The 26,173-nt window shown below is 39.2% G+C and overlaps 1 protein-coding gene across 2 annotated transcripts in view; it reads left to right on the forward strand.

Moving 5' to 3' along the window:
• The window catches only part of LOC124545296 (CD2 antigen cytoplasmic tail-binding protein 2 homolog), an 84,770-nt gene that overhangs the window by 55,985 nt on the left and 2,612 nt on the right, over window positions 1-26,173 (forward strand). For both annotated transcript variants that reach the window (XM_047124192.1, XM_047124191.1), the window contains 2 exons: window positions 10,004-10,179; window positions 12,904-13,153. In XM_047124192.1, the coding sequence (XP_046980148.1) occupies window positions 10,004-10,179; window positions 12,904-13,153 (426 nt within the window). The remainder of the gene's footprint in view (window positions 1-10,003; window positions 10,180-12,903; window positions 13,154-26,173) is intronic.

The raw sequence follows: 26,173 nt of genomic DNA on the forward strand, positions 1-26,173 counted from the left end.
GTAATTGTGGGTGAGAATATAGTTGGTAACGGTGATTAGGGAGGAGATTGTTGGTTTGGAATCCACCGGGTGTTTGAAAGGCAGTGTTCAATAGCAGTAAGGCGATGAGTATTAGGGATGTCAGGGTAAAGAGAGGTGCCATCAATAGTGACAAGCGGAGCATCCTGTGTTAAAGGAACAGGAACTGTGGAGAATCAGTTGAGAAAATGGTTTAAGGTAGATTGCGGCTCATAGGCTGAAGGTGTTGGTCTACAAGAGCAGAGATTCTCTCTTGGAGGTACAGTAACCAGCCACAAATGGGGTGTCCTGGGTGGTTGGGTTTAAGGACTTTAGGAAGCATGTAGAAGGCAGCAGTGCAGGCAGTGGTTGGAGTGAGGAGAGAGATGGTCTCCGGGGAGAGGTTTTGGGATGGGCGTAAGGATTTGAGGAGAGACTGGAGATCCTGCTTGACCTCTGTAATGGGGTCAGTGTGGCAGGGGTTGTAGGTGGATGAATCTGACAGCTGGTGGAGTCCTACTGCCAGGTAAGCCTTGTGGTTCAAAACAACAGTTGTGGAGTTTTGTCAGAAGATAATTAAAAGGTCGGGATCAGTTTAAGTGGTGGATTGCATTTATTTCTGCGAATATAAGGCTAGTTTGCATGTTGAGGGATTTGGGGAATGATGCTGAGACTGAGGCTGAGGCAAGGTTCGGGGTTAAGAAATTCTGGAAAGTTAACAGGGGGAGATTTGTGGACAGTGGGAGTGGATCACGGTTGGATGAAGGAGTGAACTGAGTCAGGCATGGGTCAACACTGGTCTTTGGTTGAGTCTGATCGGTAGGGTCGGTGGTGAAAAAGTGTTTCCACTTTTGGGACCGGGAGAAGGAGAGAAGGCCTTTAATAAGTCCTGCATGATGGACTTTGGAAGTGGGGCAAAAAGAGGACTTTGGAAAGGAGTGACACATCTACTAAGGTCGACATGTTACAGTAGTTTGTATCAAATTGTGTGTTCACCAAACGGGGGAGATATGATGTTCATTTTCTGAAACTGCTGCCTTCAACAGAATGGTCTCCTGTGATTCAGTAGGCTTTCTACATAGTGGATGAAGAAAGAAAAGACTTGTAAAGGGCAAGAGTCAATCTGTACGAACATTGTGATACATATTCAGTGTTATTTTTGGTTAAGTGTTGACAGTAGCATGTGAATTAATGTGGTAAGGCAGTAAAAGCAGCTATGGACCATCCAGTGGGATTTCACTCACTCTGTCCACTCAGTATTTTAAAATGTGATTTATAATAGGTTCCTGCAGTAACAGCTGTAGGTAGAGAGTTTGCAATGATTGTCAAGTTGACATCTTGGTTCAGGATATGTATGGTCTCATGTATTTACTTTTGCTACCGTGTCACTTCTTACTGAGGAGAGCAACCAGCTATCTGTTAAGGCTGGATAGGTTAATGTGTGTTCGTGATTTACACTAGCTTCTATATTTTGTGTTTGAGGTGGGTCACACACTATTACATATTTGCTCGCAGCTGTCTCTGAAAATGAAACTGATTTCGCAAGTGACCATGTGCGGGAAACAAACTGGAGTCAGACTAGTTTATCAATTTAAATAATGATTTGAATGACTGCGATACATGAAGATCAAATGATAATAGAGTCATGCAAAATGATGGCCCCTATCAGTGCAGATGACACTGTATTCTGGTTGTATGTAAAGGCTGTTGGTGGCACCAAAGTTAATATCCAGTCCCAAGCTAATCAGACAGGAACTGCAATTGAGAGTAGGAAAGCAGAAGGTGAAATGTTAATTTTGTTTTCAAATGTTTTTTTTTACAAAGGAAAACACAGGGGAATTGTCCCAGTTTAATACTCCTGCCACTGCAAAGATGAGTGAAATAACTATTACTGTCAGTGGTGTTGAGAAAAAGCTGAAATCATTAAAATTGAACATAGCTCCAGGGCCCAGTGGAATCCCTGTCAGATTCTATACTTAATTTGCAGCTGAGTTAGCCCTTCTTCTGACTATAATCTTTCATAGATCCCTCGAACAAAAAATTGTGCCCATTTCTTGGATGAAAGCACAAGTCACACCCATCTACAAGAAGATAGTAGAAGTGATCCATAAACCTAATGTCCAATATCCTTGACATTGATTTGTTGTAGAATCTTACAACATATTCTGATCTCAAACATAATGAGGTATCTCGAACAGAATGACCTCCTCCATAACAACCAGCTTGGATTCTGTAAGTATTGATCATGTGGAACCCAACTCTCACTTTTCTCACATACTGAAAGCTTTTGATCAAGGCAGTCAGGTAGATGCAGTATTTCTTATTTCTGAAAAGTATTTGACTCAGTACCACACCTACGCATATTGTCGAAACTACGATCATACGGGATATGAAATGAAATTTGTGTCTGGATTGAGAACTTTTTGGTAGGAAGGAGACAGCATGTTATCTGGGACAGAGTGTCATTGTCAGACATAGAAGTAACTTTGGGTGTGCCCCTTGGAAGTGCGTTAGGACCCTTGCTGTTCATGTTATTTATTGATGACCTTGCGTATAATATTCGTAATAGCATCAAACTTTTTTCAGATGGTGCAGTTATAGATAATGAACCAGTCACATCCTGATAATATTTCAAAGAGGTGCAAAGATTGGCAGTGTGCTGTAAATGTGTAGAAATTGTGCACTTCACAAAACGAAAAAACATAGTATCCTATGACTATAATATCAGTGAGTCACATGAATACTTGGATGTACCACTTGGTAGGGATTTGAAAGGGAATGATCACATAGGCTCAGCTGTGGATGAATCGTGTGGTAGACTTCGGTTTGTTAGTAGAATACGCGGGAAGTGCGATCAGCCTCCAAAGGAGATTGCTTACAAATTGCTCCGGTGACCCATTCTAGATTATAGCTCAACTGTGTGGAACCCCTACCAGATAGGACTAGCAGGAGATATTGAACACGTACAGATAAGGGGAGCATGAATGGTCACAGATTTACTTGATCTGTGAGTGTGTGTCACAGAGATGCCGGAGAAACTGAAGTGGCCGACTCTTGAAGGTAGATGTAAACTATCTTGAGAAGGTCTACTAACAAAGTTTCAAGAACCAGCTTTAAATGATGACTCGAGGAATATACTGCAACTGGGTACATTGGGACATACCCTCTGCCATGCACTTCACGGTGGTTTGCTGAGTTTAGATATAGATGTAGGAGAGGAGCCAGTGCCAGTGGAGTGGTTTCAGTTGTGAATGGTCTCGTGTGATGGTTCAGGTGCAGTTGAGACAGCTGACATGTATCTCACGTATGTTGTAAACTATAGCTAGCCAGCGTGCAAAAGGCTGTATTAAAGATTACATCAGCATGACAAGTAGTTTGAAAACTATAAAATTTCAAAATAGCAACATCATGCAGAGTAACAGAGCTGCTGTGAAGCCTGGGTATTGATTTCTGTCACAGCCTCTTGACATAAAAAAGACAATAATTCAGACAAACTGCAGTACTGCATTATGCATGCATCTGAAGTGAACAGTAATAGCTCAAATAATTACCATGAAAAATTTCCATTAGTCATCTCTTCATGCTTATCTGCTGTTTTACTCCCCGACTTGAACATTAAAAGCACTTTTGGAACAAAATGAGATTTTCCTTTTGTAGAAGAATCATTAACTTATTTTCGAGATACAAATAAATTTATTGTATTCTGCACAACTATACATTTACATGATATTTGATTTTTACCTACAGTGAGTAGCTATCCTTTTAAAAGTGCCGCTTTTTTTCCTTTCCTTGATCCATATGACCACTTGTTGTGTGTAATATGTGAATCCTGAATATGTCTTTGCAGGGGTGAATTAATGAAGTTTTGTGGGTGGGGGCAGTTGCTTAGAAGAGAAAGAAGACCCAGGGGTGCTCCCCTTGAACGTCTATGAAAAAAACTACTGTTTTAAGCTGTTTTGATACTTTAAAATATAACATTTGCAAAAATGTGTTTTATTGTAGAGAAAAAAAGTTTTAAATTTCTTGAAATGTGTAGCATTTACAACCCAGTTGAGTAATTTCTTTTATATAATTGTTAACACACAGCAAACTCTTTAGATATGCTCCTGAATTCTGGGCAAGCAGTCTAACAATAGTAGCAATGACAACATTAGGGGCAAACCTGATAGCGTCCTTAGAGAAATGCGAAGCATGTGCTGCTGTGGCAGATCGGGAAGCCTTGCTGGTATTTGGCACTCACAATTTGAACAGGAAGGGGAGCACAAGTCACTGGTACATTCTCTCGGGCACACAAAGTAATGTGGCTTGGGGAGTACCGAATTGAATGACTAAATCCACTGACCAAGACCATTTGATTTTTAAATTAGATTCAACTCTTGGGTGGATGGGAAAGGGGGCGATCACCCCCTCCACCACCACTACCCGCCCCTCTTTAATCCGCACTTGTATCTTTCATTGACATTTATAATGGACCTGCCCTCATTACAGTAATTTCCACATAATTCAGAAAGTAGATATGTTTATTTCATATATTGAATGAACATTTAAACATAAACATCCCATGAAATTTCTTGTAGAATGTAAATGCTTTTGGATTAAAGAATGTCACTCACTGAAAAGTAGAAGTGTTGAGTTGTCAATGGGCATGCACAAAAGAAAGGAAACTCGCTTGTTTTTAGAATTACCCTTTAATGAGCTAGAGTAAACCCCCACCCTCTCCCTCCCCGTCCACTCCACTCTCCACTCCTGGCTTGATTAACAGTACCATTGTTATTTTTTGGCACTCTGACTAATTGTGGTGGGGGTAGTGTCGGGTGGGGTAGGTAGAGGAAGACGGAAGAGTAGGCAGGGAGAGGGGCTGGGAGCAAGTGACTAGTGGCTCGGAAGGAGGCAGCAGGTTTGCTAGTATAAAAACTGTTTACTGCTGTGTGTTTCTGTGTGCCACATGTCAGTCAGCTATAGGTAAGTGGTTGCCTTTACTTCATTTTACTTATTATTCCACCCAGAAATTTCCATTGTTGTTACACACTTTTTGATGGGAATTTTACACTCTTGTCTAGCTCTTCGAACATAAATTTTTTTGACACTACACACAATCTACCAGGCATGATACATAGCTCTTCCTGCACCTACGGTGTGTGGAGACCGCACATCATGCTGTGTAGAACAGAGATAACAATAAGAATGCTGAAAGTATGTGGGCTGACAGCGGCATTGCCAATTGAGGCAGCCACAACACAGGCAAAGTGTGCAGCTCGCAGACAACATGCAGCTGAGACAGCCACTGTGTTAGAACACAGGAACTGTCTCTCCCAGTGGCCAGTATAAGAACTTGTTTCTCCCCAGGTTCCATGTTATATTTTGTGGCCTCTCATCAACATAAAAATGTGTGAATATCTATTAATTTTTGAAAATGTAGTATAACTGGATAAATAAAAATATCTTCTCACCAAGCTGTGGCACATACAGGTTAAAGGAATGTGCAAGCTTTTGGTGCCACTGGCTCCTTTTTCTGGGATGGGGGTTGAAGGGAAGGAAGAGGGATGAATTAAAATGACTGGTGGGGTTTAGGAAATGTGGAGAGTTTGGAAAAGTTACCCAAAAACTTAGGCTAGGGGAAACTTATTGGATGGGATGAGAAGGAAACTGTACTGAATGCCTTCTAGTGTCAACCTGTGTGTCAGTATTTACTGTCTTCTCGGTCATGTGGACAAGCCGAGCAAACCAAATTTCACTTGATCCATGTTGTTTCTTACAGAGGATATTTTTGCTCTCTAGAAATATAATAATACATTATCATGAAATGTGTTCAAGAAAATACAGCAGACTGATCAGTGATTTCAGGTTTGTGTGTATGTTCGGTGATGCTCCTTGCAAATGGGAATGACCTATGCATTTTTCCAATCACTGGGAATGGTTTGTTCCTCCAGACATAAAGGTACATTGCTGCTGGAAGAGGAGCAAGTTCTTTCACATATTCTTTGTAGGGTCATATAGGTTTCCTGTAGTGCTCTATCACTAGTAATGTTGGGACTGAGATAGGTATCGCAAAGGTCCCCCTACTAGCCATTAAAACCATCAGCAAGTTTCTATGTGCATGTGGTTCTGATGAGGCATTGGCAGCATCAGCACTAATTTGTGTATACTTATCATATTTATAAATAAAAAATTATAAACATAATATTGTGGGATACATTCAGCATTAGCCAGAGTATACATTGTTTTTGGGAAACTTCTGCTGTATTAGTAGCAGGTGTGGTGATTGTATTGCTCACGGATGTGCTTGAAACTAAATCTACATACATACTGTGCAAACCTCTGTGAAGTTCATGGCAGTGGGTACTTGGCATTGTACTACACTTTAGGGTCTTCTGTTCCAGTCAGATATGGAGCATGGGAAGAGTGACTGCTAAAATGCCATTCTGCATGCTGCTATTAATCTAATCTTGTCTTCATGGTCCCTGCGAGAGTAATGCACAGGGTGATGAAGGATATCGCTAAATTCTTTGTTTAATTTGGGTTCTTATAGCTCTGTAAGTAGGTTTTTATGAGATAATTGATGACTATCTGAGAGTGTATGCCATTTCAGGTTTTTCAGTATTTCTGTACACTCACCTCCTATAAAACAAAACTTGTGACCATTAATGCTGCCCTTCTTTGGGCAGTTGTTTTTCTGTGAAGCATCGTCGTTGCAACACATCGATCCTGTAATCCTCTGGGCGTAAATCTAAATCTCCATTAGCCCCCTAGCCCCATCTCTGCACCCCTACCTCAAGTCTCTAACTTCACCCATCCTGCACCCACACCCTTCTTCAGTTCTGTCTGCCCTTCCTGCCGCTTCTCCGTGGCACTATGCACTTTACGAGCTCAGCTGTGCAGTGCCGGCACAGCAGTCCTGTCCCATGCACCTGCTGCTTCTCCGTCCCACACTCCTGTCCCATTAACTTACTGCCTCTCCCTCTCACCCATCAGCCGCCCTTTACTGACCATCTCTTGTGCTCCCTCTCTCCTTTCCCCCTTTTCCCACCCCACCTTACACGACCTCTCGCCATAGTCTAGCTAAGCTGCAGAGTCTAGTCAGACGACTCAGCTCCTCTGTTACTCTGTGTGTTGTTACCTTTAGGTCTTTAATTATTTGTTTTGATACTATATCTGAATGAGTTGTTCATCTATCATATATTATTATTGTTACCAGCTGCCATCTGTTTAGATATGAGTGAAACCACTGATTGCAGATTTCTCTTATACCATAAGCATCCTGTTTGCATATGAGTGGGATGTGATAAATTAGATCAAAGGCCTTTCCAGTATCAATAAAAGATCCAGTTGCAACATGTGTTTCATTGAATGCAGTATTATGTGATCAGTAAATGAATTGAGAGCCTCGTTGGTGGATTTATTTCTCTAGAAGCCAAACTGTTGTGTTGTAAATAGGGAGTCCCTTCAGGAAAGGACATAAATCAAGTATACATATTATTTTCTATTGGTTTGGATGCAGTTGGATGGAGGAAAATCGGTTGATGGTTATTGACATCATGTTTACCTCCTAGTGTAATGGAACTGTCTTGTAGGTTTTGATTGGCTGAGGGACTGTGCCAGGGTTCTTAACACATCTGGTTATATTACATAGTGGTTTTACTGTTTCATCGTGAAGCTGTTTTGTTATGTATCTGGGTAAACCATTAAGGCCAACGTGGAGTAATTTTTTGTGTTCCTAATAATTAGCCATTCCCAAATAATTGGATAGTAGAAAAAGTAATTTGAAAAATCTTATGCGTGTTGTAGAGAGAGATTTTGTCTGTTGAGAGCAACCAACTGAAAGACTGCTAACTATACTTCAAAAATATTTATTAAATATGACGTGAACAGGTTTGATGTGCATTATTTGTTGACCGTTATATTGGAGAGATTCTGGTGTTTTCTGTTTGACATTGGTTTGCGAAGTTTTTGTGGCAGTAACGTACATGCTTCACAATTGTTATTTGAATTATCTATACAGGCTTTATTTGGTAGATGTTTTGCCTTAGATATTAATTTATGGAGGACCTTTTTGTACTGTTTAAAATACATGCAGAAAGCAGGACCCTCTGCAGTAACACTTTGTTTAGAATGACCTACTAGTCTTATGTGATATTCTTATATCCTTCCTGATTCAGCCTTAGTTTTATGTGATATTCTTATACCCTTCCTAATTCAGCCATTACAAGTTATCTTGCCTGAATGTTGTACCTTGACTCATTTTGCAGTGAAGGTAGTATGGAAATGATGTCACTTCATTTCAAGGAATAGTAAAATTTTCTGATCATCATTTTCCTTCATAACAATATCCCAGAACTTAGACTGAAGTACATTTTTAAATGTGTTGCTACTGATAGAGCCTTGGATTTGCATTCTTGAGATGGAAGCAGATGGTGACTTGCCATTTGTTGTCCTAAACAAACCCATAAAAGAATACCCTGGTCAGTGTGATAATTGAAACATTTCAGGGCATTTATAAAAGAAAGGTTCTGACTCCAGGTAAACTGCATCTGTACAAGTGCTTGAATTGCATGTTATCCTCACTGAATTCTTCACCACGTTTTCCATAGTGATGGAGAAGAGATTTATGACATTACACATTGTGCATGAAATATTTGCAGAATTTATATTAAAATCACCACACAGTATGATCTCCCTACCTTTGTATTTGTAAAAATCATTACACTCTCTAGCCCATTTGGAAACTGGTATATGTTGACATCAGTCATGCAGTACATACAGACAGTTAGTACATTGGGCTGCTTGATCTCAAAGCACCATATTAAGTGTTTATCAATATGTAAGTGGCCAGTTTTCTTGCATGTGCTGAATTCTGTGCCCTCCTAGATAACTTTTATGAAACAACGTCCCTACTCCTCCTATTAGAGCTTTAAAAACTGCCTCCAACTGCATAATTTGAAAAGTTAATGAACAATACGTTTTCAGTTGGGAGTCAGTACTGAGAGAAACAAATAACATCAATCTTGAAACTAGTGGCTGACAAGTAGGCTTCAGCTTCCAATTGCTTGTTATGTATTGACTGTATATTCTGATAACATGTAATGAAAGCTGAGTCAGACATCCGGAAACGTTAGTTTAGGTCATTTAAATTGTAAGTTTCTTTTTGAGACAGGTTGGTGCTTTCATTTTGGTTTGACATTCTAAGCACACTAGTACTCACTTCGTTTAATGTGAGTTGCTGTTTACTACATTGTTATTTACATTTGTCCTCGTAATATTATCAGCTCTCTCTCTTGTTACAGACAGCAGTTTTGTACCTCATATGTAGATTTGTATGTCTGTATTTTGTTCATGAGGCTTCTGTCATTGTTGGGTCTGTTTCTGCAGGAATTCATGTGCTTTAATAGTTTCCCATTGGAGGACCACCTAGCATAAGTACAGACTTGCTTTTAGTTTCATTTTCTTGGAATATTTTCTGTAGAACCTGATTTATGTCTGAGGAAAGCCCCCTATTTTGATGCTGATATAGGTGCATGTCATGTTTAGTGAAATGACTTCTTCATGGCAGAGTTAAACACGTACACTGTTTCTGGTACATCTAGTCATCAGATTAGAAATGTTTCATGCATTATTAAAACCAAACAATTTTACCTTTTTTTGCAGTTGCATTTTAATGTCAGTCTTCTTTGTAAAATACTTTGCACTTATTACCACTTTTAGCTTCAATTTTATCACAACCTTTTTCAGGTACAACATTATCTGGCACCAATTTTGAAATCATTATCTAAACTTGAGTGTTTTATTTTTGCAGACAGTAGCATAATTTTGAAGTTACTCACAGTTTAGTATGCCCATACTTTAGTGTCGTAGGGGACAGTGTACCCAAGATCTTTTAATATCAGCCCCCCCTCTCACTTTTCTTTTATTGATTTTTAATTTGTGCATTTAGTTTGAAAGAAATGGTGACTACTAACTTATTTTCAAAATATTTAATGTTATATAAAATGTGTTGTGTTTTGCTTTACAGGAGGCAATAAGACAATGTCGGCATCTGAGCGGTGGCGCCGGAAAAAAGCAGGTCTGCAGGATGATTCTGGCAACAGTCAGCATGTGACAGATCTCACAGCAATGGCGAATCAACTGCTGTCGGAGACAGGCAACATGGATATCTACCAAGAGAGCTATGAGCACATAACCTCCATTGTAAGGATAAATGTTGTCTCCTTTATGTAATAAAATGGCTTTATTTGCCTCTCTCAGTTTACTAAGATGCTTCAGTATATCAAATCTTATAGCATACTTTTTTAAAATATATTGCTGGGGTTTAGTGCGTTAGGAAATACTGAGTCTGTAGAGGGTAATGTATGTAAAATTTGTCTTTGTGCTAAAACCAACATTCATACTGCAACATTTGAGTCACTCCTTTGCTTTAGAAACTGAGATTGCAATACGTGTAATGAAAATGACTGAAGTACTCTTTTTACCAGACACTAGCTTTTCAAACATATTCATGATGGTCACTATCTTAAGTGTTGAAATGGTTGCCAAGTTGTTGTATCCCACACGTAAACACTTGCATCCACAGATATTTGTGCTCAAGTCAGTTCTAGTGAGAAACTTGTGCAAGCAGTAATACAGCTTGTACTAAATCAGTGCCCTTATTCTCAGCATATAATGAATGCAGAAAGTGATGATAAACTGATTGAAATCAATGAGGATTATGTGACACTGAAATAAAGGAAATACTGAGACATGTCAGTAAATATCAAACGAAAATCCTGTGGTCTTGACAGAATGAAGCTGAAGAATCACTTCTGAAGTGTTTGACCTTATTAGGGATATCTGTACAGCTGAAAAATAGTTCTCCAATAGCACAGCTTCTGTAATGTTGTTAGATGCAGTTCCCTGCCGGGGTGATAAGACAGTCAGGCCAAATGCAAATACATGAGAAAACAATGGAGACAGCTTTCAATGATGGGGTGGGACTTACTCTGGTGTTTAACATGTAAGGCTTTACTGATGAAGGGCCACAAAGTATCTGTGTATATGTTAGATGATTAGGATGAAGCAATTGAAATTACATCAGATTACATCATCCTATACTAAACTTAAATTTGTGAGATAATGGACAGTGGGAAAAATAGTTTCGTGAGAAAACAGACTGAAACACAAGCGCTATAAACATTATTAACAAGTTCTTAATTGGCTGCTTTCCTATTTAGTGATGTCAGATAGAATGTAAAATGGAAATTCATCAACACTTCTTTTCTGGGGAACTTGTAACACTTCGGATCTGTCTATCATATTTTGACACTATGACCCCAGGATGCCAAGTGAAGTCTACACTACAAAATATGATTAATATCTGTGTTTGAAGTGTGATAATCCTGTCCTTTGCTGATTCACTATTATTGCCAAGCATATCTTGTGCTAATTGAGTTCAACACTGTTTTTTTTTTTTTTTTTTCTGTTCTAATCTTAGTGTTGCAATATAACATACTAAATTCATGAACTGGTTTAGTTTCTGAATTAAGATCAAAATTTATCTTCAGTCAGTGACATTTATACAGTTGGCCTTTATGCTTCTTTTTCTTCATTTAGGTCACAATTAATTTCCTCCCCATCCTTATCCTTCTCTACTGAGAGTCATGTATTGAACAGATCAGCCACGAAAGCCTGAAGAGTCACTTTCTTTATTGACTCTACACGACAGCTAGAGTCATCAGTACTCCTTTTGTTCCAGCACTTGTAGTGATGAACTCCAGTGTAGTGCATGCATGTTGATGCAATGACATTATCAGTTGCTACAAATTTTGACTGCTCAGCAATACCTGACACTGAAAGGAAGGTGTGGAGACTGAAAGCTGCACAGATTCTGCAGCATACTTCTGATACTGCATGACTAGATGATTCTCAAGCACTTGTTGCCTCGAATCTGTAGGTCTCTTCCACAATTCATAGTTGCTTCTTTTTCTTTTATCTTCTTTCCCTAGACATCCTAGAAAGTGAATGTGTATGGCTGATATTATGGAGCCCTGTCTGAAAAATTCATTTGAATTTTTTTTTGGTTCAGTGGTACAATGGTACAAAATTCTTATGTTGTGGGAGTAGTAAGAGCTTGTGACATGAAATGAGTATTAATAATTTATTGATATTATTATTCATAGTTTGGATGTAAATGTTACATCCACAGCAATTTAATGTATGGCAGTTAAAACAGTATGTTTCAATAATTTATTCATCTTTTTAAATGGTATAGAATCTACCTAATTTTTGGTTTATTTTTGCATCTGGAGAATTCTACATTTTATTTCACAGTTCATAATCACCTTAGGATCAGAAAAATGGTGAAATATTACAGAAAGATTAGTGAGAACACTGAATTTGTGTTGTATTGTAAATCTGCTGATACATTTTCTTTGTGCCTTCCCATCCATACAGAAATTTGCGTACAGGCAGTAAAACGTTCACAATGTCTTATGACAAACACAATACATAGATATTATGACTGTGTATCAGACCATGGTGTCATTATGCTTCAGCTTACATTAAGTTTAGTGAATATCACGTTCCTACTAAACCCAATTCTTTCATTATAAATATAGTTATTAAATTTAAAAAAAAATAAAAAATTGTATCCTCACTATCAGTAGCACTACTATTGTGTTATATAAAATCTTTCTGCTATTAACTATTAATTAAAAGAAAATTCAATAAAAATGCAGATCTTCACACACAGGCATAATATTGAACATGAGGGAGTCACCTCAATGCTTGAAAATGGATATAAAATTTGAAAAAAAGGTGTAGTAATCTTTCCGTCTTTTGAATCTATATTTACACAGTTGTAGACTTTCATCACTATTTGTTATGAGCTAAATAAAGTGAAATGTATCTACTCAGCCAAAATTTTTTACTCTTGGTCAGGTTGAAGCAGCAGATATGAAAGCAAAGGCTGAGGAATCTGCCAAGAAGTCAGCTGCACGGGCATATGATGATGCACTGGACATGTATGCTGATGATTTTGATGAGAAAGAGAAAGCAAGACTTGACGAAAAGAAGCAGAAACATGATGATGGAAGTGAAACTGGAGAACCTGCATCCAAAAGACAAAAGACTCAAGATTCTCAGGAAGGATCAAATGCAAACAGTAGCTCATCTTCTGGTGCTATTTCAGGTAAAACAGTCTAAAAATTGTTAAGGAGGGAATGTTCAAGCTTGATTATAGTTTGACATGAACCAACACTGAGTGAAACAATTTCTCTTCTCTGTTAGTCAGAGGCACCCCATCACCACCCACCCTCCCATCAAAAAATCCTCACAGCTAGAAATATTTTACAAATATTAAACCTGCTCACAAAATCACTGGCAGCCTTTTCACAGTGTTTATAAAGTTTACTTTATGTATGCTGTGTGAAGTTTAATTGCTACATTTATTGATTATGAGATAAAACATTGGGAAGAGTAGCCTACAGTGAGACTACGACAAATATAAAAGAGAAATACTGTTGATTTGCAGCAGTGATAGAGCACCCAGACTGTACTTGGAAAAGGAGAGAGAAAGAATTAGAGGAGAAACCCACTTAGGTCACGTGGACGATAGCACGATAGTATGAGAATGTTATAAAACAGGCTGATTTTATGTGAAAGAAAAATTGTATATAAAAAGGAAAAAAAAATACTTTTGTGAACTGTAAAAGAACAACACAGCCAGTACTTAGCTTTAGGAGACAAAATTCCAAATACTGCCATTAGACACACATAAAAGTACAGAAAAATGATATATAGCTTTTGGAACTGATAGTTTCTTCCTCTGATAGGAAAAGGGGATAGGTTTGGAGAAGTTGTATAGTTGCGATAGATCGCTTAGACCTCTGGTTGAGAGGAACTTCCCCTTAGTAATGAAGAGGGAAGCACATATGAAGGGGAAAGCATGAGGGAGAGAGAAGTCCAGAGATGATAGGACAGGGTGAGAAATAAAGAAAAATTAAGAAGGTCCATGAACCATGGACCTTGCCATTGGTGGGAAGGCTTGCGTGCCTCAACGATACAGATAGCCGTACCGTAGGTGCAACCACAACGGAGGGGTATCTGTTGAGAGGCCAGACAAATGCGTGGTTCCGAAGCGGGGCAGCAGCCTTTGCAGTAGTTGCAGGGGCAACAGTCTCGATGATTGACTGATCTGGCCTCGTAACACTAACCAAAACGGCCTTGCTGTGCTGGTACTGTGAATAGTTGAAAGCAAGGGGAAACTACAGCCGTAATTTTTCCCGAGGGCATGCAGCTTTACTGTATGGTTAATGACTATGGCTTCCTCTTGGGTAAAATATTCTGGAGGTAAAATAGTCCCCCATTCGGATCTCCGGGCGGGGACTACTCAAGAGGACGTCATTACCAGGAGAAAGAAAACTGGTGTTCTACGGATCGGAGCGTGGAATGCAGATCCCTTAATCGGGCAGGTGGGTTAGAAAATTTAAAAAGGTAAATGGATAGGTTAAAGTTAGATATAATGGGAATTAGTGAAGTTCGGTGGCAGGAGGAACAAGACTTTTGGTCATGCGAATACAGGGTTATAAATACAAAGTCAAATAGGGGTAATGCAGGAGTAGGTTTAATAATGAATAAAAAAAATAGGAATGCGGGTAAGCTACTACAAACAGCATAGTGAACGCATTGTTGTGTCCAAGATAGACACGAAGCCCACGCCTACTACAGTAGTACAAGTTTATATGCCAACTAGCTCTGCAGATGACGAAGAAATTGAAGAAATGTATGATGAGATAAAAGAAATTATTCAGGTAGTGAAGGGAGACGAAAATTTAATACTCATGGGTGACTGGAATTCGAGAGTAGGAAAAGGGAGAGAAGGAAACATAGTAGGTGAATATGGATTGGGGGAAAGAAATGAAAGAGGAAGCCGCCTGGTAGAATTTTGCACAGAGCACAACTTAATCATAGCTAACAATTGGTTCTAGAATCATAAAAGAAGGTTGTATACATGGAAGAAGCCTGGAGATACTGACAGATTTCAGATAGATTATATAATGGTAAGACAGAGATTTAGGAACCAGGTTTAAAATGGTAAGACATTTCCAGGGGCAGATGTGGACTCTGACCACAATCTATTGGTTATGAACTGTAGATTAAAACTGAAGAAACTGCAAAAAGGTGGGAATTTAAGGAGATGGGATCTGGATAAACTGACTGAACCAGAGGTTGTACAGAGTTTCAGGGAGAGCGTAAGGGAACAAATGGCAGGAATGGGGGAAAGAAATACAGTAGAAGAAGAATGGGTAGCTTTGAGGGATGAAGTAGTGAAGGCAGCAGAGAATCAAGTAGGTAAAAAGACAAGGGCTAGTAGAAATCCTTGGGTAACAGAAGAAATATTGAATTTAATTGAAAGGAGAAAATATAAAAATGCTGTAAATGAAGCAGGCAAAAAGGAATACCAACGTCTCAAAAATGAGATTGACAGGAAGTGCAAAATGGTTAAGCAGGGATGGCTAGAGGATAAATGTAAGGATGTAGAGGCTTATCTCACTAGTGGTAAGATAGATACTGCCTACAGGAAATTAAAGAGACCTTTGGAGAAAGGAGAACCACTTCTATGAGATGGAAACCCAGTTCTAAGCAAAGAAGGGATAGCAGAAAGATGGAAGGAGTATATAGAGGGTCTATACAAGGGCGATGTACTTGAGGACAATATTATGGAAATGGAAGAGGATGTAGATGAAGATGAAATGGGAGATATGATACTGCGTGAAGAGTTTGACAGAGCACTGAAAGACTTGAGTCGAAACAAGGCCCCGGGAGTAGACAACACTCCATTAGAACTATTGACGGCCTTGGGAGAGCCAGTCCTGACAAAACTCTACCATCTGGTGAGTAAGATGTATGAGACAGGCGAAATACCCTCAGATTTCAAGAAGAATATAATAATTCCAATCCCAAAGAAAGCAGGTGTTGACAGATGTGAAAATTACCGAACTATCAGTTTAATAAGTCACAGCTGCAAAATACTAACCAGAATTCTTTACAGACGAATGGAAAAACTAGTAGAAGCCGACCCAGGGGAAGATCAGTTTGGATTCCATAGAAATATTGGAACACGTGAGGCAATACTGACCCTACGACTTATCTTAGAAGCTAGATTAAGTAAAGGCAAACCTACGTTTCTAGCATTTGTAGACTTAGAGAAAGCTTTTGACAATGTTGACTGGAATACCCTCTTTCAAATTTGAAGGTGGCAGGGGTAAAATATAGGGAGAGAAAGGCTATTTACAATTTGTATAGAAACCAAATGGCAGTTATAAGAGTTGAGGGGCATGAGAGGGAAGCAGTGGTTGGGAAGGGAGTGAGGGAGGGTTGTAGCCTCTCCCCGATGTTGTTCAATCTGTACATTGAGCAAGCAGTGAAGTAAACAAAAGAAAAATTCGGAGTAGGTATTAAAATTGATGGAGAAGAAATAAAAACGTTGAGGTTCGCCAATGATATTGTAATTCTGTCAGAGACAGCAAAGGACTTGGAAGAGCAGTTGAACGGAATGGACAGTGTCTTGAAGGAGGGTATAAGATGAACATCAGCAAAAGCAAAACGAGGATAATGGAATGTAGTCGAATTAAATCGGGTGATACTGAGGGAATTAGATTAGGAAATGAGACACTTAAAGTAGTAAAGGAGTTTTGCTATTTAGGGAGTAAAATAACTGATGATGGTTGAAGTAGGGAGGATAAAAAATATAGACTGGCAATGGCAAGGAAAGCGTTTCTGAAGAAGAGAAATTTGTTAACATCGAGTATAGATTTAAGTGTCAGGAAGTCGCTTCTGAAAGCATTTGTATGGAGTGTAGCCATGTATGGAAGTGAAACATGGATGATAAATAGTTTAGACAAGAAGAGAATAGAAGCTTTCAAAATATGGTGCTACAGAAGAATGCTGAAGATTAGATGGGTAGAACACACAACTAATGAGGAGTTATTGAATAGAATTGGGGAGAAGAGAAGTTTGTGGCACAACTTGACTAGAAGAAGGGATTGGTTGGTAGGACATGCTCTGAGGTATCAAGGGATCACCAATTTAGTATTGGTGGGCAGCGTGGAGGGTAAAAATCGTAGAGGGAGACCAAGAGATGAATACACCAAGCAGATTCAGAAGGATGTAGGGTGCAGTAGTTACTGGGAGATGAAGAAGATTGCACAGGATAGAGTAGCATGGAGAGCTGCATCAAACCAGTCTCAGGACTGAAGACCACAACAACAACAAGAGTGAGATAAAGGATAACTGGAGTGATTTATGCAATTGAGAATTGTGAGGAGAGCAGAAAAGCAGATTTTTTCCTTATTTTTTTTCAAATTTTTTATTTATTTATTTATTTATTTTTTTTTTGGGGGGGGGGGGGGGGGGTGCCTTGGAGACAGAGAGGGAAGTGATAAAGACAAAAAGTTGTAGAATAAACAAAGTTTTTTTTCCCTGTTGGTAGGTCCCATATTAGTGTTGGTGTGTCACAGCTCTGTGGGAAAGTCTCTCTCTGTACAGTGTACTTTAGATACTGAAGATGAAGTTTTATGGGGAGACAAGATCTTCATAGGCACAGATTTCACTCTTTCATTTTGATATAAATATTAACAGGTGGAGATTGTGACCCATGAGATAGTGAATTGTGCCATTCTTGGGTTTTGTCTGATTACATTTTTACAAGAAGGCAAGAAACACTGCTCCGGCTGGAGAAATCTTTTTATTTAAATCAAGACCAGTTTCACACCAGTTTAGGTGCGTCCTCAGGTAATCTAAACAGGGATAAGAAAGGAAGTATTTTACAATCTCTCTTTTTATACTAGCTAAGTAAATATTGTTATATGGAGTAACATAGTCCTGTGCAATAGGTACTTACATGAACTGTGTCAATAACATTATTTTACACTGTCCTGAAGCCTCTCCCCAACTCTCTGTGAGGTTAGTGTTGTTTAATTCTCAGATGCTTTATGATGTAGTGTACTCTATAACCTCGCTGTTATTCTTCCACCCACCAGATCTCAGTTGTTTATTAATCATTATCAGACTTAAGACTTCACATCGGTTGATGTGGCACACTGGGGCCACTATATTGTGTCATGGTATTGTACCAATATGTCTAAAATGTTAATCCCAGGCATTGGCAGTAATGTGAATCCCAGGCATTGGCAGTAGTACTTTTACTGGGGTACTTTCAGAACTTCTGATAAGCCCTGGGAGCATACCTTTTCACTAACTGTAAGGTAATCTGGTGCTACTTAGTTATGTGCCCAAATACTGACCATGATAACATTCAGGTGTCCCAGCTACCTGCAGTAGCCTTGTGCACATTTTTGCTGCTATTCTGTGCTCCAATCTTTGTTAGTTCTGAAAGGTTAAGTTATTGTATAACAACCTAGTAGGATTGTCAGATTCTTGTTGTGTGGTAATGTCCTCTTAAGCATTAGATGTGTAGTTTCATGAGCAGCAGTTTTTTAGGTTATTACATATGCACCACTGCTAATTTTGAGCAAGGTATAACAATGGTTAAGATAGTAATGTTATGTTTGTGAGAGTGTAGCTCGAATCCTCATCCAGTGAGAGAGATTTAAGTTTCCTTGGTTTCACTAAATATGTGATTTCAACTCTTCTTCCTGTCCATTTAAGTTATATTCCCTCTCCAGTTGTCTTGTCATTGGTGGGACTTCTACCCCAATACTCCTCCCATTCTTTAATCAAGCCCTGGAGGCTGTATATTATCTGCTTGTGGCACCACCACCTTTCTACATAGGTATTTTACCTATGTGGCAGGGGTTGGGACTGGTCATGGCTTAGGGAAGGACTGGGATATCATGTAGGTTGGGTGGGCAGTGGAATACCACTTTAGGAAGGGCAGGAAGGATTGTGAGTAGACTGTCCCTCATAACTGAGCATGATGGTATTCGAAATGCTGGCAAAGAACATTGTTGATTTGTTCCAGTACAGGATGATATTGGGTGATGCGAGATTAGTGGTGTATTAGACTATGGAATGGAAAATCATTTGCGGACTAGGTTTGGGGGATAGTGCTTTTCTGCAATGCTCCTAGTGAGACTGTGACCGTACTGGGCCAGGGAATTCTTGAATTGTCATCACTGCAGATGCGTTGTCCGCAGAATGGCAATATTATAAGGGACGATGGCTGCCAAAACGCATATCTGTTAATGGTTAGTGGGCTTCATATGGAAAGAAGTATGGATGGAACAAAGCATAAAACATTACATTGTTGCTCTTTTTGCAAGGTGTATACTTTAAACTTTTAAAATACTTATTTATGGCAGTTCCTGTGCTTTCAATGTTGCAAGCTTTTTTATTTATTTTCCTCATATTTTTTATTGACCAATTTGAGGCCAGAAAGGAATAGTGTTGAATCATTCTATTTTAATTACCATGAAGCACTTCAGGCAACGTGGGCAGAGATGGCCCACATCCCTCTTGTTCAACTGAGTCAGTGCTGTGATAGTGTTGACAGCACGAGGATGTGAAAATTGAAAGCTGCTGGAATTTCTTTAATTGTCTTATGATTGAGTCTTTGTTTTGTGCTGTTTGATCCCCCTGACTTCGCCAACACTTTTGAAATATGCATTTTAATTATTGGTCAATTGAAAACTAGAATACAACAGTGCAGACACCAGTTTCCAACAGCTTCATGTACTCTGTGCTGAAACTTCCTTGATTTCAGAGTATAAAGTGTGTCTTAAATAGTTCCTCTCTCATAATGAAGGTATAATGCAGCAGAATGGATTGAAATTGAGACGTAAAATGTTATGTCAGTTGTCTTTTACATTCTTCGTACTTTTTCTGTATTGTTCTCTATCAGTGTGTTCCGGGTCTCTACTCTCAGGGCTAAAAATGAACAACTTTCCATTACTGCATATGCATTGACAATTAGAAAAAAAAATTAAGTGGAAGAAGTGCAAAAAATTATAATTCAAGTGAGGACTGATCACAATTGTAACAAGTCACAGTAATGAAGTAATGTGTTGCAAATTTGTCCAAAACTATGCCACTGTTTAAACTTTTCCCCCTTTTTTATGTAATCAGGTGACAGTAGTGGGTTTTATTTTTACAAATGCTGATTTCATCTGTGACCTACAGAAATATTCTATTCATTGTTGCAACATAAGAAGCCCTGTAACACAAAATTTCATGCATTGTCAAGACAGTGAATGCACATCTATCTTACAGGACTTCTTATACTGCAATACTGATCTGAAGATGGCGTTAGATCCTTGATGTCAGTTTGTTGTACAATAGTAGAACATACTCTGAGAGCTCAAACATAGTGAGGTATCTTGTGACTTCTCTCTGCCAACAAGCTTAGCCCGTGAAAACATCGATCACTCAAAACTCAACTTACACTTCTGTCACGACACACTGAGAGCTTTGGATAAGTCAGGTAGCTACAGTATTTCTTGATTTCCAAAAAGTGTTTGACTCAGTACATCCAAACTTATTGTCAGAAGTATGATCATATGGTGTATCAAATTAAATTTATGACTATATCTAAAAACAAAGATGATGTGACTTACCAAAAGAAAGCGCTGGCATGTCGATAGACACATAAACAAACACAAACATACACACAAAATTCAAGCTTTCGCAATCAACGGTTGCTTCATCAGGAAAGAGGGAAGGAGAGGGAAAGACGAAAGGATGTGGGTTTTAAGGGAGACTGGATTGAAGATTTTTTGATAGGGAGGGCGCAGCATGTTAACATTGGGTGGGGAGTCGTCATCAGTTGTAAAAGTAACTTTGAGTGTGCTCCAGGGAAGAGTGTTAGGTCCCTTGCTGTTCATGTTATATATTAATGATGTTGTGGACTATATTACTAGTAACTTTCAGACTTTTTGCAGATGATGACAGTTATCTGTAATGAAGTACTGTCTGAAAGAAGCTGCATAAATGTTCAGTCAGATCTTGATAACATTTCAGAGGGGTGCAAAGATTGGCAGTTTGCTTTAAACATTCATAAACGTAAAATTGTGCATTTAACAAAACAAAAATATGCAAAAATATCCTATGACTTTAGTATCAATAGACACAGTTGGAATCAGCCAACTCGTACGAATACCTGGGTGTAGCACTTTGTAGGAAAATAAAATGGAATGATCACATAGACTCAGTTGTGAATAAAACGGGTGGTAGACTTTCAGTTTATTGGTAGAATACTGCAAGGAAGGAATGAACATTGAGTTTAAAGTCCCGTCAACATCGAGGTCATATTAGAGATGAAGCACTTGCTCAGATTGTGTCAAGAAAGGGGAAGGAAATCGGCCGTGCCCTTTGAAAGGAACCATCCCAACATTTGCCTGGAGGGATTTAGGGAAATCACAGAAAACCTAAATCTGGAAGGCCAGGCAAAGGTTTGAACCATAGTCCTCCCAAATCCGAGTCCCATATGCTAACCACTGTGCCACCTCACTCTGTACAGTACTGGTACTATACTGGAGAAGTGCAATCAACCTACAAAGGAAATTGCTTACAATCACTTGTGCAACCCATTCTAGAATATTGCTTAAGTGTGTGGAACCTGTACCAAATAGGACTAACAGGGGATATTGAACATATACAGATAATGGCAGCACAAATGGTTACTGGTTTGTTTGGCCTGTGAGAGAGTGTCACAGAGATGCTGAAGAAACTGAAGTGGCAAACTGTTGAAGGTAGATGTAAACTATCCCAAGAAAGCCTACTAAAAGAGTTTCAAGAACCAGCTTTAAACAGTGACTCTAGGAATGTACTACAACCCTCTACGTAACACTCACCTACAGATTGTGAGGACAAAATTAGATTAATTACAAAACACACAGGCATTTAAACAATTATTCTTCCCACACTCCATATGTGAATGAAATGGGAAGAAACCCTAATAACTGGTACAGTGGACTGTACCACTGTACATTGGACTGTACCACTGCCATGGCTAAGTAAAATCCAATAAAGCCTCACTACAGGTTTAATAAATGACCTAATATGCAGAATACAAAATGTGAATCAGTTCTGTAAGTAACATTGTGTTTTCATGTTTACATGAGAATGACTAAAATGTAAGTGGTGATAATTTTTATTTGTTTATTTACTAATCATTGTCACAATTGATAAGTTCGGTTTTTCCTTAAATACTTCGACATGCTGTACACACTTTTACCAGGAAGTCAGAAGCTTGAACATTCCTTGTTCACAAAAAGTGTGGGGTACGTCCTCAACCAGTTGTGCACACATTCCTTGATGTCTTCATTGTTTACAAATCGTTTCCCTCCAAGTGATTCTTTAATGGATGCAAACAGAAAATAGTCAGGCGGAACTGTAGGGAGGGTGTTACGGGTTTCTTAGTGGATGCCCTCCACATTCCCCTTGTCAAATTTGTGGTGTGGGGCTTAGTATTGTCATGGAGAAGGGTGACATCTGCACGTACCTCAACTTTTGTTTCTGTCAGTGGCATTTTCTGACATAAACAACTGGTGGTAGTAAGCTGCATTCACCAATGTCATTCATGAAGAGAATCGATGAGTTACACAGTAGTAAAAGAAATGCAGCCATAAGAACTTTTCCAGAAGATCTTTATTGGGTACCACTCTTTACTTGTCTTTTTGGGTTCTGGTGCATAATGATGGTCCCGTGTGTCATCATGTGACAGTACACTTCCAAAAATCCTCCCCTTCTTGCCGTAACCAATTCAGAAGTCTCACAGATCTCCAGCTTGACCTGATTTACTGTTCTGTTAACAAATTTGGAACTCATTGAGCTCTGATTTTTCTAAAGCCAAGCTGTTCACTGTTAATGATCTGAGCACTCCCAGTGCTGATACCCACTTTTGCTGTGATTTCTTCAACAGTGTACCAGCGATCACTTTCAGTAAGCTATCAAACAGCACAGATGTTGTCATTTGTGATACTTGATCCTAGATGGTGAGTCTGACTTCATTTTCTATAATTGCCCTTAAATTGTCTGGCTTAAATAAACACAAAGTTGGGGGACAGTGCGCAGCACCCTCAAACCATGCCTTCAAAAGAGTGAATATCTCTGAGGGTTTAACCCGTCATAGGTTTAAAATTTTGTGGTAATACATTGTGAAACGTGTGTTGGTTCAGCTTCTTTATTTCTTCGTTGAAATAGAATTTGAGTTATGAAACAGTTACCAATTTCACCCTATAACAAAAGATACTATGTAGGAATAGACAAAATAAATTAGAAAATCAATTACGTACATAAAACTAAGCACAAAATTAGATCTTGTGTTATATTCTTTAAAACTGAGGGCCGACCTTTCTCTTTTTAAAAAATGCAGATTATACTCACATATGTTAATGGTAATTAATTAAAAAATGAATTTTAAGGAGGCAGATGGCATAACAAGAGGAGAAGTAAAAATATCCCAGCTTGCTTTGTCACAGACAGAGGTATCTCTTGTTCACTCATGGCTGTACTAAGCCCAGCACATGGCTGTACTGAGGCCAGAATAGAGTGCAGCAGCAAACCGAGCCTGTTTCCCATTTCTGACCTTCAGCCCTCCACTCCACCATCCTTCTCGGAACTGCTTGTACAATACATTGGAGCAATTGCTGTTTATATTTGAGTCATCTTCATATATCGGTTCTCAAGAAGACTCTGTGGCCTAGAATTATGAATTCTATATAGGCCCTTTAGTGCTTCTACTATGTATTGTTGACTGTCATTACAAAGGGAGAGATAAGTCAAGTGCCTAAATTTTTTTTAGTAGTTGTAGGAGAGAAATTCAATGCCACTATAACAACCAGCTAGCAATGTGCTGTAAGGTTAGGAGACAATATTTGTTACAAAGTAGGATGGAAGTAAGGGGGTTGGACAAAAATATGGCAACACCAAAAACATGACAAACTGCAATGCCTAATATGGTTTAGGAAAAGCACCCATCTCAGAATGGATAAATACTGGTCTTGTTTGGTTTTCAAGGGCATCTTGTACCATTCTTCCTGCAAAATAGTGGCAAGTTCAGGTAACGACAATAGAGGCAGATAGCGATCACGCACCCTCTCTGCAAAGTAGACCACAAAGATTCGATGATATTGAGATCTGGTGACTGTGGGGTCAGGGGAGATGTGTCAATAATTGATCCTTGTACTCACATGAAAGTCCTGGACAATGTGAGCTGCGTGAACAGGAGCCCTGTCACCTTGGAACACAGCATCACCCCTGCACAACAAACATTGTATCGAGGAATGGACCTCGTCAGCCAAAATAGTCACATAATCCTTGGCAGTAATGTGACCTTGCAGAGCAATTAGGGGGCCCCATGGAAAACCACAATATGGCTGCCTAAATCATCACCGAACCCTGCCATGTTCCACTCTTGGGACAAAAACGCAGCCAGAAGTTTGAATTAGTGTGAAACAAGACCCATTTGCCCACATGAATTTCTTCCGTTGCTCCATAGTCCATGTTTTGTGGCTTCAGCACCCCGTTTTCTTGTTACGGGTATTTGTATCATCATGTGTGGTTTTGGACTGACAGTGTTCATGAGTGTGACATTCAGTTCTGCAGTGACTGTTGCAGATGTTATCCTCGTATTTTTCATCTGAACCCTCTTCAGCGACTGTCCATCACGTTCTCTCATCGCACTTTGGTCTGTGTTGTGACTTTCCCTGTATGCGGTATAAATCTGTGGTACATTGCCTCTCAAAACACCAGATACATTGACTGCCTCAGCCACAGAAGCACCCTCCATACGAGCACCAACAACCTGCTCACATTCATCTTAACTTAGCTCCAACATAATGCACTCACAATACACAGAACAGTGTTCTGCCCATGACCGACTCTTGCAATGTATTGAGGATATTGCACACGTCCCATTCATTGTCAAATGCAGCAGCGCAACCTGCAGGCTTGGTTAGTATCTGCATCTATGTTCAGGCGAAGTAGAGAGGATATAAAATGTAGGCTGGCAATGGCAAGGAAAACGTTTCTGAAGAAGAGAAATTTGTTAACATCCAGTATTGATTTAAGTGTCAGGAAGTCATTTCTGAAAGTATTCGTATGGAGTGTAGCCATGTATGGAAGTGAAACATGGACGATAAATAGTTTGGACAAGAAGAGAATAGAAGCTTTCGAAATGTGGTGCTACAGAAGAATGCTGAAGATTAGATGGGTAGATCACATAACTAATGAGGAAGTATTGAATAGGATTGGGGAGAAGAGAAGTTTGTGGCACAACTTGACCAGAAGAAGGGATCGGTTGGTAGGACATGTTCTGAGGCATCACGGGATCACCAATTTAGTATTGGAGGGCAGCGTGGAGGGTAAAAATCGTAGGGGGAGACCAAGAGATGAATACACTAAGCAGATTCAGAAGGATGTAGGTTGCAGTAGGTATTGGGAGATGAAAAAGCTTGCACAGGATAGAGTAGCATGGAGAGCTGCATCAAACCAGTCTCAGGACTGAAGACCACAACAACAAACATGTTCAGCCATGTATTTCTTATGTTTCCATATTTTTGTCTCAATGCTGGCTGTGTGTGTGTGTGTGTGTGTGTGTGTGTGTGTGTGTGTGTGTGTGTTTTTCCTTTTTCCATAAATTATCTTTTAACTCTGACATTACTGTAAAAAACAGGCAGGAGAGTTGAAACAAGTTAATCTTTTGATGATTTATTTTCCTCCACCATTGTGTATCGCAAGCCAGTAACATTTTACTAAGGATACTGGTATCTTCTGAGTACCAGTAAGGAAAGAGACTGGAGTAGGATTAGGTAAGTGTGATTTTGGATGCTTGGAGAATGTATGAAGAAAAATGCATCAGTTGTGCTAGTAGTTATAGAGTGAGTAGCTGTGGTTCTTGGAATGCCCAGGTGTTTAGGCTGTTTACTACTAATTACTGTGTAAGATCTGGCTTTGATAGGGATAATGTGGAATCCTTTATTGGAATTACATTTCAGTCATAATCCATTGCGGTGGGGAATTTCATTTTGGGGGCATTTCCACCTCAACCACTTTGTAACTACTTTTAATAGTTACTACAGTTCTTCAGTGCATCTCCATTTTCAGAAGAGAAGTCCATGTGGTTGGCACAGCAGATACAGCTGATAACTGATGCTGGAGAGCTACATCTTCATTTATATATTTCTTTTACTTTCTGTTCAGTGATGGCGTCACCACTAATGTGAAATACACTCAAGAAATGAAATAATTT

The sequence above is a fragment of the Schistocerca americana genome, chromosome 8 (genome assembly GCF_021461395.2).
Source record: "Schistocerca americana isolate TAMUIC-IGC-003095 chromosome 8, iqSchAmer2.1, whole genome shotgun sequence".
NCBI lineage: Eukaryota > Metazoa > Arthropoda > Insecta > Orthoptera > Acrididae > Schistocerca > Schistocerca americana.